Below are 14,004 nucleotides of genomic sequence, written 5' to 3'. Positions count from 1 at the left end.
TAAAATATTGTTCTTATTTTTTCCAAAACTAGTATGGTTAGAGCAACTCCGAAAAAGAAACGTTTTATTATTTCAGGTAGGAAGTACGGAGGCACGAGGATGAACAATTCTGAAGCTACAACACCGTGCACGCACAGAAAAGAGACTATGCAACTTACCATTTTTCACTGGCAAAGCAGTTCTTGTAGCAAAATGGAACATGACATAACTCATCGCAGCATACGAAAATAGAATTGTGCAAGATAACTTAAATATCCTACATGCTAAGTCCTGTAAGTCCCGATTCACAATTCAATTGGCGCACCAAGAACAAAAGTGGGACATCTACTCCTGTATAGTATGCAAACATAATGAGCTCAATTGCTTCCCCTCCTACAATAACTGACATCAGTTTGTCTTGGTTTTTGTTGTCCTTCCCTTGGAGCGCCTTCTTGGAATCGAGTTCTTCATCCCCAGGAAGAAAAGCAGGGCACCGATAAACGCCAAGTTCTGAAAAAATATGAAGCGCAGAGCTTGTCATGCTTAATAGTAACTGAGGGAATATTTTCCAATTAAGTAAGACAGCATGGTAGCAGGCTAACAAACCTGTGTGAACTTGAAAAAAAGCTGGACAAACTGCTCTGACTCCATTTCATAGTTGTAGAAATCATACACGATAGGGGTCATAAACGCCAAGTAAATGAGCTGTGCGAATGAGCAACATCAAAGCATCAGAATAACCACAAATCTACCAAGAACCTGTGCAGCTGTGGTATACAGAAATATGATGCAAATATGTATATGAGAATCCAAACTTGATCCCATATAACTATATAATACAGGTTTATAATGGAGCGAATCACACCCCTTGAAAAATCACATATGGGCCCTGCCAAGTGGATCAACTATTGTGACATGTCACAGTATATCATGAACTTGAGCCTTCCACTTCTACTCCCTCCATTGAAATTTTTAAGGCATGTTTTATATTGGGAAGGTCAAGCTCTGTATATACTGACCAACAATTAGTCAACTTATAAAAATTATAGAAAATTTTGTATTTCATAAGTGTTTTTACACTATATATACATTTTGTAACTATTATTAAGTAAATGTTGTGGAAAAAAAAACAATGGTCGAAGTCTAAAATCAATGACTGCACCAAAACAAAATATTTATTCATGGCCAAGGGAGCAGATGCTAAAACCTTGCTAGACCAGGGACCAGCAAATGTAAATGTATAGTGCAGCAAGCCTAAAATGCCAGAGTGCCAGACGTAAATGATGTTCAAATTAGCAAATAGTTTTAATGTTTGAGAAGACATGCTACAAGAAACCTTGACATCTAGATGGCATTCAATTAGTCAATTACACATGACAGTATCTTTAGTGCCTTTTCCTTTGCAATTACCTTACCTCTATAAGCCCTTTATTCTTTAACACAAGACATTAGTCATAGTGCAAGCAGAGAAAACAATACTTAGTTGCTCACCAGGAGGAATGCTCCAAATGAGCTGCTGAATATGAACAGAAGACCACCAAAGCCTTTAAGAAACATGGTAGCCGCAATGACAGTTTTTATCTGCAAAAAAACAACAAAGTAAATATCAAACTGGGTTGAATAGATTCCAAAACAGAATGGGATTAAACCAAACATCATTCCTACATCAATATGCGGCACCCCCAATCCGGTATTCTTGGACACTAGCTTGACGAAGAGATTGAACTTTGGCTTCAAGGTCTTCGCTGCCGGTCCACCATCATTTCCAAATTCAATGAACCTAAATATATGACCGAAAAGCATTATTTCAATGTTCTCAACAATAAAATGGTGCATGAAAAGAACAAAATAATGTGCAACAATTGAAAGAGAGGAATTCAAAAGCATCTTAGGGATTGGAGAACATAAGGTGCACATAACTTTGGCACCAAAGATCATTGGTGAAGACTCAAGAGTTGTGACGGTCAAAAATGAAAACCGAAAATGCACACTGAGCCTTGACGGTCAAAAGATTATGGGGCTAATTAAGGGTAAGCTGCAAAGAAACCTTACTACTTTATCAGTGGTATGCTTTTTGGTAGACAAACATAAGGAAAATGAGCAATATAATAGTAATAACAACATAATTTCTCTTTAACTCAGCCATGTATCAGTTTTTAGTTAGCAAGCCATGACTTCAGTACTTCAAATATCTGATTGGACACCAAGAAACAACACTAGCAGTTAGCAGAGTGACAAGTTTATAGAGATACATCAGTTTTACAAAAAAAAAGGACCTTCATCAAAAGTACAAGCCAAATGTGCCGTACAAGCCAGCATTTCTCAGTTGTTCTTAATGCATAACTCGTTCTATTTTTGAAGGAGAGAATGCATAACACATTAATGAGAAGACCATAACCATGGAACCGAAGCTAAGGGATCACGTTTGTATTGGATAAGATAAGATGAAATGACCAGAGGGAAGCTAATTCAAATATTAATACAATTCTAGCCCTGGGGAAACATCTCCAACTGAGTGCTTCAATACCGAACAAACTTTTCCACTTGTACACAGGCTGCACCTACGACTAACGGCAACTCGTATCATTTTGATCCCTCGACTACACAAGATGCCAAAAAAAAAATGCAGAGAGATCTGGTGCAATACAAGTCTGTCTGTGCGCCGTGCGGCTCACAGACTCACGGCGGGGGGTAAAATTCCGGGCACCTTAACTGGCCCTCGGATCTACCGCAGCAAGATCCAAAAAACGCACCGCACCCGCACAGACCGGATCTCAGCTCGCGTCGGCGCACCGGAGAGGAAGCATTTCGATTGAGCCCGCCCGAGCCCGAGCCCGAGCCACCATGGCCAGATCGGTACGGAAGCAACCAACGGAGAGGCGACGAGACAAGGAGCGGCCTCGATTTGGCGACGAGCAAGAGGGTACTCAGACGAGACGGGATCTGAGGGATGGTGGGCGAGGAAGGCGTGGAAGAAGAAGAAGAGAGGGTGGGGGGACGTCACGTCACGTACTCTTGGTAGGCGGAGAGGAGGAAGAGGGAGGCGAAGAGCACCCGGCCGACGAACGAGATGAAGCCCATGGTCGTGGTCGCGCTTCTCCTCCTCCGCCCGATTGCGCTCTGTGTGTGTGTCTGGAACTGAAGAGGAAGATGACGGGTCTTTGAGGGGGAGGGGAGGCGAGGCGAGGAAGGAGGGGCAGACCGCAGACTGGGTGAGGAGGATGGGCTGCTGTTCTGTTTTGTCCGGAATCCGGATGGCTGGTCGAGGGATCGAGTCAGTCTTTCCATGTGCTCGCTCAGTCAGGATCTCAGGGACCCAAGTTCGGGTTGGGGTGATTGGGTCCCTTCTCCACGTCAAAGCCTTCAAAATAGACATGGTTTATTTCCACCTAAAATCCAAAATTTTTTAAGATTTTCTGTCACATCGAATCTTTAGACGCATACATAAAGTATTAAATATAGATAAAAATAAAAACTAATTACACAGTTTGGTCGGAATTTACGAGATGAATCTTTTGAGCCTAGTTAGTCCATGGTTAGACAATAATTACCACAAACAAACGAAATTGCTACAGTGTCGCGAAATTTTTCCCTTCAGAAACTAAAAGCGGCCTTAGGCTCTTTTTGGATTTTTTTTTTATTTTTTAGTCAAAATTTAGAATGAAGAATGACAACTATTTTGTCAAAAAAAAAATACATGTGCTTTAGTTCTATTATATAAAATCTCTACTCCTAAAAAGAGTCACTGGGATGTGTCTACCACTAGTGGTGAAGCCGCCCACCTTATGCCTCCCTATAAAAATTTGGCATCGGCATGTGGGCCCATGCTCGCTCCCCGCACGCACCTCCTCGCTCGTCAATCTCTACGGCAGAACGAAACACCCCTACGACACGCCGATGCGAAGGCCGGCGCCGCCGTTGCAACTCTTCGCCACACGGACCCCAACACCAACAAGCAGCCGCAGCCAGTCCTCCACCGACCCGCCGAGCCCTCGCCTTGCCGCCTCTCCCATCCCCGTGCTCCCTCTGCTACCCTAATGCCTCCACCAAGCACTGCTGCTGCCATTACCGAGGTCGAACTACCGATCTCCCCACTCTGTCCCTCTTCCGCCTCGATTTTCCCTATGTTTGGTTCACAGCGGCACGACACGGCCTCGCCTTCACTTGCTGGTGTTGATCCGTGGCTACTTTGGCTTCCCCACAACGCTCGCTAGAGCTGCCGTCCGACTCGCCCACAACTCGGTCTCATCTTCACTTCCCAGTGTCAATCCATGGCTGGTTTTGGCTTCTCCGTGATCTTGGAGTTGTTTTTGCACATGTATCAATACTCCTTGTGCAGTAGCTCAGAACAGTGTTGTGTTGTTTTTGCCGTTGGAGTCCCCAAACCATCAATGTTTATGGGTTAGGATTTGAGATATTATGTGCTTTGACTATTATTCAAACTCAAGGATTACCCAAACCATCGATGCTTATGGGTTGAGTTTTGGGATACTATTGTTAAAACGTCTTTGCAGACGAATTTCAGTTTCAATCGATGTTAATTCTATGTGTATTTGGTCCTAGTTGGATGCTTGTCTGATTAAACATGGGAAGGATAAAAAAAAGTTCATGGCAAGCTATAATTAGAATGGCGGTCGCAAGATCCAGTTATATTGCATACATGAATACATGATGTGTTCGGTAATTTGTTTGATTTATTTTGTTGCATTCATCATATATCATGTTGTAGTTTGAAATTATATTGGCATTTATGTGTGAGCAAGGCATATCAGTTGAATCAAAAATAAAGAGAAGGTATGACAGGTGCCAAAGATTGTCGATTCTGCACATGTCCCTGTTATCTATCTCTGCATGTTTGCATTTGAGGTGTATGTGTTTTGTGATGTAATGTTGCTGCAAAATAAGATAATTTGTATTGATCACAAGGTTACTCTGTATTGCAAAATGTCTGTGAGATAGATCTTTGTTTATTTTTTAAACAATCTATGCAGGCAGGCAAGGAAAAGAGTGACGACTATTGACTGATGTTGAAAAATAGGACGGGGCAGTACCAGCTTGAGGTGCTTGAGCAAGCAAACAATAGAAACACAAATTGCTTTCGTTAAAACTGGTGCGGCGAAGATTCTCATAGCTATATCGCTGATCCAAAGCATCTGTGACAAAATGATCAAGGAGAACAAGAAGATGCTTGTTGTTTCTTGGTGTGCCCCTTGTGTATCAGGTACAAACATAAGAGCAAGTCTTCAAACATATAGAAAAGCAAACTTTTATACTAGCACACACTATTTTGAAATAACAGAATATAGAACAAATACTCGACAAGATAAGTGTGAACCTTCATGTGCCCACTATTTTTTTATGAAAAGAAAACTTTAAGAGGGTGAGGATACTTACCTAGATACACATGGGAGATGCCCCTCCCCCAAGCTAGATGTTGACATAGTCTTTCAATCCAATGGCTTGCATTTTAGGTTTTCTCTTCTTGGTCCTCAAAATCCTGTGGAAAAATAGACAACAAAACTCATGGAGCATATTAAGAGTTAGGTGTTCGAGCATTAGTTGTATAGAGCTTCGGTTGAATTTTAATGTAAGACTTCAGTGAACTTGATTACATCAAATTCCTCAACCGAGTTGATTTGTGGCTCAAGATAAACCTTCAAGCATTGGCCATTTACCTTAAAAGTGTTACCTACATCGTCTTGAATGGTAATGGCCCCATGGGCTGAAGTATCGATGACCTTGTATGGTCCATCCCACTTCACAATTTACCATGTCCAAAGAGCTGAACTCTTGAATTAAATAGTAGAACCTTGTCTCCAGGGTTAAACTCCTTATGCTTGATTCTCTTATCATGTCATCTTTTTGTTCTCTCTTTGTAGATCTTAGAGTTATGATAGACCTTTTCTCTCCATTTCTCTAGCTCAGTGATTCCTACCAGCTAGGTGGAGATCCATGTTCCATTTCTTGATTGCCCAATGAGCCTTGAACTCCACTTCCATAGGCAAATGACATATTTCCCATATACAAGTTGATAGGATGACATGCCTATGGGTGTCTTGTAGCCAGTTTGGTAAGCTCAAAGTGCATTAGGGAGTTTGTCCTTCCACCTCTTCCCTATTTCATCCATGGTCTTTTGCAGAATATTCTTGATTTGTTTGTTAGATGTTTCTGCTTGATTGTTGGTCTGAGGATGGTATGTTGTTGTGACATTGTGACGAACTCCATGATCTGCTAGGTACTTCTGAAAGACTTTATCGATGAAGTGGGAACCTCCAACGCTTATGACCATCCGTGGTATACCAAAATGAGGAAATATCACTTCATGAAACATTCTCTTGGCATGTTTAGAATCTGATGTTCGATATGGTAGTGCTTCTACCCATTTGGACACATAGTCCACAGCTACCAAGAGGTATTCACAATTCTCAGACATGGGGAATGACCCCATAAAATCAATGTCCCAAACATCGAAAAGTTCAACTTGGAGATTGTTTGTGAGAGGCATTGCATTTTGCGAGTTGATATTCCCATGCTTCTGACATTGGTGGCATCTCCTAACAAACTCCTTTGTATCTTCATACATCGTTGGCAAGAAAAATCACTTTGCTAGACCTTGGCATGTGTCTGGAATGCTCCATAGTGTCCTCCATATGGCGAGGCATGGCATCTTTCCATTATTTGAATAGCCACAACAATAGGGACACATCTTCTCAATAATCCATCAGAGCAGATTCAAAAAAGATATGACTCTTCTCGTAGGTGAAAACGGCTATCATATAATAATTTTCTTTTGTTTGCACCAGGTGGGACATAGCCTTTCACTATAAAGTTCATGTGAAGGGTCGAGATGGCAGACTAGAGGGGGGTGAATAGTCTTTTCTAAAACTTATCGCACCGGCTAACCGAAATAAGTACGGAAATAAAACTATCGGTCTAGCCAAGACTACACCCCTCTATCTAAGTTATCTAGCACCTTTAAAAGATCCTAAACAAGCATGCAAGGTGCTACCTTAGCAAGAGCTCACCTAACCAATTCTAGGAGCAAGGTCACACAAACCTATGCCACTAGTACTTTGCAAAACCGGGGAGCTCCTACACAACTAGTAAGCAAAAGCACAAAGTTCCTAAGCTCACTAGCAATGCTCAATAACAAGGCAATCAATGCTAAATTAGAGAATGCAACTTACCTAGCTACACAAACTAAGCAATGTAACTAACAAGGTTACACAAACCAAATTAGTCATGCAAGGGAACTACTTCTAGCTACACAAGCAAGAAGGTAACTAGCAAGCTACACAAGCTAACTAATTACAAGAGCAACTACATAAGCACAAGTATATGAATATAAGAACAAGCTTGTGTTAGGGACTTGCAAACCAACGGGAAGAACAATGTTGACACGATGATTTTCTCCCGAGGTTCACTTGGTTGCCACCAAGCTACGTCCCCGTTGAGACAAGCTCCAAGGTTGCCGCCGGTCCTCTTGCTAGTGGTGACCCGCAAGTCACACTCTCCCACGTGGAGTGCTTACCATAAGCTCTAGCACTTGACCTGGCCGGACCACTTGTCGCTCTTCACGTCTCGCTCAACTAGAGTTGCTCTTCGCGATCCCCGCGGGGTGAGCACCGTACCCCTCACAATCTTTTCTCCGGAGCACCGCACAATCTCCTTACGTGCTTCGATGGAGTCATAAGCCACCAGGCCGCCTAGGAGGTGGCAACCTCCAAGAGTAACAAGCACCACCGGCTTGCAACACGACCACCTAGTGCCACTCAATGCAATTTCTCAATGCAACGCACTAGAATCACTCACTCGCTATTGATTCACACTCTTGCAAGCACAAGTGAGTTAGAGGCTTTCCTAGCACTCCCCAAGCATGGACACTAAGTCCCAAGGGTGTTCCACACCAGTCAAGGCCGGCCACCACTTCTATTTATAGCCCCAAGGGCTAAACTAGCTGTTTCCCCTTCATTGAGCAAAAGTCGTGAGCACCGGACTCACTGTAGGTAGCACCGGACGCTGGAACAGTGCGTCCGGTGCTCTATAAACAGCCACGTGTCACTAGTCGTTTGAACTCGACCGTTGTCGCCAACGGTTAGCACACACACGCGTGTCTGGAACAGTAGCACCGGACGCTCTGCTGCTCCACACCGGACGCATACGCAGAGAGCAACGCAAACTTGCAGCAGCACAGGACTCTCAGCGTCCTGTGACACCGGACTCGTCCTGTGCGCACCGGACTCTCAGCGTCCTGTGCCACCAGACTCTGTTGACACCGTTTTTAGACACGTACCTAGGGGATCGGTAAAGTATAGATCGGCAGATGGAGCAACAGTAACTAGTCTGCACGGGAGTTGCCGATGAGGGCGGTTGCCGATGAAGAGACAATCGAATGTGACTAAGTCCAGAAGTGGTGACGCGTTCGTGCCGATGGTCAGCGTTAGTCTTTGTCGATGGCTATGATAAGAAGTCTGCCGATGACTCGGAAGGAGAACGTGAAGGTTGCCGATTGACTTGTGGTGGTGTCTCGGTCTGTTACGGGAGGATAGTTTTATGTTTTCCATAGATATTTAAATTTGTTTTGTATACGGATTCCGTTTAATTTGGAATTTGAGTCCTAGTCGTGTCTGATTGTAGCTCTTTGAGCAGGGTATAAATGTAGACCCTAGGGCCTTGTAATGAGACATCTATCAATCAATCAAACACAAGTTTTTACTCATATTCCAGCATCTACTTTTCCGACGACTTTGTCATATTTTCTTTTTATTACGAGTTCTTAAGAATTCGTCGACTTAAGCTCGGCGTGTTCTCAAGTTCCGCGTGATCACCTCTTGGCCGTGACATCCGGGCGCATCGCTGTTGTCGGGACCAAAGTGGTCGAGTTATCACCTTTGCCGATAGTAAGGTCAAATCGGCTGGCACGCCTTAACGTTTAAATCGGGTATTAGCCCTTTGTGTTTGCAGATCAGCTTTTGCATAAACACATCTTTTGGCACGCCCGGTGGGACCCAGATTCAAGATCAAGATCGACATGGCGACTAGCGATTTCGACTTGGAGAACGTCATCCCCGTGACGGAAGCCAATCTCAGAGATGAGCAGAAGCAAGCTATTGCAAAAGCTATGGAGGACTACAAGCAGCAATGTTTGAAATCCTTCAGTATCAACAGGAGTGGTGAGGTGATCCAGAAGGAAGCGCTACCGGCTCCTCGGCAGGTTACTTTCGAAGCCAATCCTGGTAAACTTCAAGACATGGTTGATAGTGCTATTAACCGTGCCTTGATCAATCAAGCTGGTGTGCTGTCCAATACGGTTTTCAATGCCGTGGCTAGAACTTTCAAAGAAGGACAATTACCACCAAATTATGTGGGCCCTGTCTACCATCAGCCAGGATCACCAGTCGTTATAGCTCTATCGGCTGCTACGGCCGCTGCGGGCACAGAAACTACCGTTCCTCTAAGCACGTTAGGAGTCACTAATGCACAATCCACACCAATGCCGACCAACCCATCAACATCAGATGAGTCAATCAAGCTTGCCACAGATCTATTGGCGTCGGCAATGTCGGGATCTGTTCCTCCTAACTGGTGGGGTTTTGGTATGCCCCCGGAGATGATGTTGAAGACTCCTGGAACATCTCAGATGGCTGATACGAGAGGCAAGGCTCCTATGGCATCGGCACCTCCCAATCTGCCGATGAATCAGAGTCCCCACTATACTACAACTACTACCGCGAGTCCTTACACTGGGAATTCTCAAGCTCCAACATTCCAGATGCCTAACGCATCGGCAGATTCAATGCCGATGCAATAGAGGTTTATGACTCAGCCGGGGTATGTCAACTCAATGATGATGCCCAATTTCCAGTCATCGGCAGGGTTTATGCCGATGAATGCTAACAATGGATGGACAGGGCAGCAAGCCTTTCCACAGATGCCTCAACAGAATCATCAGGCTACAGGGTTTCAACAAGGCCAGATCCAACCTGGGTTCCAGAATCAAGGGTTGGCCAACCAGCCGATGAATCTTGGTCAACAGTTTGGTGGTCAGACGATCAACCCTATGTTCCATGCAGATCGTGCGCCTCAGCGACACGTGGAGGTTTATCAGTAGGTGCCAGATCCACAACCACCTCATCGGCAAGATGCCGATGCTTATTGGGCCGATAAGATTGCTGAAGTAATGAGAGACCAGTTTGGGATAAAACCCAAAGTCAATACTTACTCTTATCGGACACCGTATCCTCCTGCATATGATTTAATCTCACTTCCAAATCGGTACAAGGTACCCGATTTTACCAAGTTTTCTGGACAAGATGATACGTCAACTATGGAGCATGTCAACAGGTTCATCATCCAATGTGGCGAAGCTGCTAACAGAGACGAATTGAGGGTTTGCTTGTTCTCGTCATCCTTGTCTGGATCGGCTTTCACCTGGTTTATTTCATTGCCTCCTAACTCAGTGATTACTTGGGCCGATCTGGAGAAGAAATTCCATAAATACTTCTTTTCTGGAGTCCATGAGAAGAAGATCACCGATTTGGTCAAATTGAAGCAACACAATGATGAATCGGTTGAAAGTTTTGTCCAGAGATTGCGGGAGGTCAAGAACAAATGCTATAGTTTAGTTTTGGACGATCGGCAGCTAGCCGATTTGGCTTTCCAAGGTTTGTTGCCACACGTCAGGGACAAGTATGCCTCTCAAGAGTTCGAAAGCTTAAGTCATTTGGTGCAGAGAATTTCTGATCAGGATATCAGACCTTTTGAGCCCAAGAGAGCATGGAACAAAAAGGTGTCATTTGTTGATGAAGCAACAAGCTCAGATTCTGATGAGGAGCCAGTCATCGGTTTGGCAGAGTGGGTGAAAAACAAGAAGCCGATGTCTTGCCCTTTCGGGCATAAAGAGCCGGAGAAGTTCGCATTTGATATCACTAAAGCCGATAGAATATTTGACTTTCTACTTTAGGAAGGCCAGATCAAGTTGTCGCCCAATCATGTGATTCCATCGGCTGAAGAATTAAAGAAGATGAAATATTGCAAATGGCACAATGCGACTTCTCACAGCACCAATGAATGCAAAGTTTTCAGGCAACAGCTGCAATCGGCTATAGAATCTGGGAGAATAAAGTTTGATAGTTCTAAAGCTCAGAAGCCGATGAAGATTGATCAACATCCTTTCCCAACAAATATGTTGGATGCTAAGGAAAAGACCAAGGTTTTGACGTCGGAAGCAGCTGAAAAAAGTGCATCGGTGGATCCTCAGCATCAGATCACTACTGCCGATGCGAAAGGAAAAGGCTTGATCCAAGAAGGAAATAGCTCAGGAAGGCCTCCCCGATCCGGTATTGTGATAACTCATAGAAGGCCTCGGGAAACTTGGCAGCAACGTGAAGATCGGTATCGGCGCCAGCAAGAAGACTATCATCGGGAAGAAGAAAGACGCTGACAAGAGTGGAATAGGCAGAGGGATCACTGGAACTGCCCGTTCTTTATCCATTGCTGGGAGCAGAATATTAAATTACCCACTGTTAGAGACTGCCCTGAATGCAATGGTTATGATCGGTATGACAGATCCGATCGGCGCTATCATGATGATGATCGGCAATTTAATGGGCCGATTAGGGGGAGAGCGTCAGTTCATGATCGGCTGGGGGGCAGACTCAGTGTACACGATAGGCTTGGCGATTGTGTTCAATATTTTCTCAGGAATCAAGAAGAGCTTGAAGAAATGGCGAATGCTCGGGTTCCCGATGAGTTCATATTTTGCAGGGATGCTAATACCTATCGCGTCGAATCAAGGGAACATTGCCGTCCATCGGCAAGGCAGTCACCACTTCCCCCGTGGTGTCCAAGGGGTTGACTAAGACACAAAAAAGGAGACTGCAGCGCGAAAGACGAGAGGAGCTAAGCAAGGGCGAGAACTCTGGACAGTCTGATCAGCAGCAGCCAGATCCAAAGGGAAAGGGACCATCGGCAGATGTCAACATGGTATTCATGTTGCCGATGGAGTTCCTTGCGCCATCCAGTGATGGTGAGGAGTTGGATTTTTCCGACCAAATAGCTCAGTTGGCTCTGGATCCGATGACAACTATCTTTGAAAAGCCTGCCGACAATGAAATGCAGCATCTTAAAGCCCTGTTGTCAAAGGAAGAGTTGATGGTCAGCCGATGACCAAGATATTAATTGATGGTGGGGCTGCTTTTAACATCATGCCGTATGCAGTCTATCGGAAACTTGGGAAAGGAGATCAAGATTTAACCAAGGCTGATATGATGCTAAAGGACTTTGAAGGGAATGTGTCTCCGGTTAAGGGGGCAGTCTGTGTCGAGTTGACTATCGGCAGCAAAACCTTGCCGACAACCTTCTTTGTGATCAGTGGAAAAGGTGCTTATAATTTGCTGCTAGGAAGAGACTGGATTCATGCCAATTGTTGCATCCCATCAATAATGCACCAATGCTTGGTCCAGTGGGTAGGTGACAAAATTGAGATCGTCCCGGGAGATTCTTCCTATGTTATTGCATCGGCAGAGGCAGACACTTATGAAAGGACTAGGTGTATTTCGGGAGAAATTTGGGAGAAAGATTTCCTCAAAGTTGCCGATTATGAAATTCCACCGATCCAAGCAGTCGGTCCTGATGAGGATTTTTAATGGATAGGTTCGCCGATGATGGAAAATTAGGCCAGGGATTCACATCGGCCGATGATTTAGTAGAAGTAGATATAGGTAGTGGTGATAAACCTAGACCTACTTTTATTAGTGCTAAGTTAAATTCTAAGTGTAAGCAGCAGTTAACCGATTTGTTAAAGGGATATAACGATTGCTTTGCTTGGGATTATACTGAGATGCCTGGTTTAGACCGATCAATTGTTGAACATCAGTTACCCATCAAGTCTGGATTTCGGCCACATCAGCAGCCAGCTCGCCGATGTAATCCTAATATCCTTCCTGATATCAAGGCCGAGATAACCAAACTTATCGAAGCTAAATTTATTCGGCAATGTTGGTATGCCGAGTGGATTTCCAATGTTGTTCCAGTTTACAAGAAAAATGGGAAGCTTCGGGTTTGCATTGATTTTAGGAATCTTAACAAAGCTACGCCGATGGATGGTTACCCAATGCCAGTTGCCGATCTACTAGTTGATGCTGCGGCTGGGCATCGGATCATCAGCTTTATGGATGGCAATGCAGAGTATAATCAGATATTCATGGCTGAAGAAGATATTCCAAAAACTACATTTAGATGTCCTGGTCATGTTGGATTGTTTGAATGGATAGTCATGACCTTTGGCTTGAAAAATGCTGGTGCTACTTATCAGAGGGCCATGAATTTTATCTTTCATGAGTTCATCGGCAAGCTGGTGGAAATTTATATTGATGATGTGGTGGTTATGTCTGGAGATTTCACAAAACATCTTGCCGATTTGCGAAAGGTGTTGGAATGCACAAGGAAGCATGGTTTAAAGATGAACCCTAACAAGTGTGCATTTGGTGTATCGACAGGACAATTCCTTGGTTTCATTGTGCATCAAAGGGGGATTGAAATTAGTAGGAGATCCATTGATGCCATCAATAAAATAGTCGCTCCTACCAACAAAACTGAGCTCCAGTCCTTGATCGGAGCAATCTCGAGACACCACACGACAGGAGACAGAGCATCAAAAGGAATAAGCCAAGTGATAGGACACTTTGGCCCGTCATACGGTGACCCATCTAGTGGAACTGCAATAGTGCAACCAGCACGCTGAAGTTCATCTTCTACAACATCCACCATAGTGTCGTGGCCAATGGGATCAGGAGCCCGATGCAAAGATGGAGGGGGAACTAGGAGGGTGCGAGCCCTGCCCAGAAGCACGGGCAGCAGCACGGTGGGAACCGCTAGCACCAGCCTGAGGAAGAACAACTTTGGTGCGGGGTGCAACAGCTCTATCCTGGTTCGTCTTGGACCGCTTCTCAACATGGCGAGATGGACTCCCACGAATCATCGCTGTGACACAAGATAGACATAACTAAGGTACAACATAGCGAG

The 14,004-nt window shown here is 44.4% G+C and overlaps 1 protein-coding gene across 2 annotated transcripts; it reads right to left on the bottom strand.

The window, feature by feature from the left end:
• On the bottom strand, positions 133-3,251 carry LOC8085739. 2 transcript variants are annotated; one of them, XM_002446125.2, is made up of 5 exons: positions 2,993-3,251; positions 1,645-1,759; positions 1,471-1,560; positions 586-684; positions 133-489 (listed from the first exon to the last, which is right to left on the bottom strand). In XM_002446125.2, the coding sequence occupies exons 1-5, from the start codon at positions 3,058-3,060 to the stop codon at positions 388-390; spliced, it is 474 nt and encodes a 157-aa protein (XP_002446170.1). In that variant the 5' UTR covers positions 3,061-3,251; the 3' UTR covers positions 133-387. The 2 variants fall into 2 exon arrangements, with proteins under 2 accessions (XP_002446170.1, XP_021318348.1); XM_021462673.1 differs by lacking the exon at positions 2,993-3,251 and having other exon boundaries at positions 1,645-2,698.

This window comes from Sorghum bicolor, chromosome 6, assembly GCF_000003195.3.
Source record: "Sorghum bicolor cultivar BTx623 chromosome 6, Sorghum_bicolor_NCBIv3, whole genome shotgun sequence".
Taxonomy (NCBI): domain Eukaryota; kingdom Viridiplantae; phylum Streptophyta; class Magnoliopsida; order Poales; family Poaceae; genus Sorghum; species Sorghum bicolor.
The sequence above is the reverse complement of the archived record's forward strand: the minus strand, read 5'-3'. Positions and strand labels throughout refer to the sequence as shown.

Bases quoted from the DNA above. Each gene is read 5' to 3' on its own strand.
- LOC8085739 (XM_021462673.1), bottom strand. From the start codon at position 1,917: ATGATCTTTGGTGCCAAAGTTATGTGCACCTTATGTTCTCCAATCCCT. The intron at 1,561-1,644 runs GTAGGAATGATG...GTTTTTTTGCAG, and splicing joins TGGGGGTGCCGCATATTGAT to ATAAAAACTGTCATTGCGGC. The intron at 490-585 runs GTTTGTTAGCCT...ATATTTTTTCAG, and splicing joins TTTTTTTCAAGTTCACACAG to AACTTGGCGTTTATCGGTGC.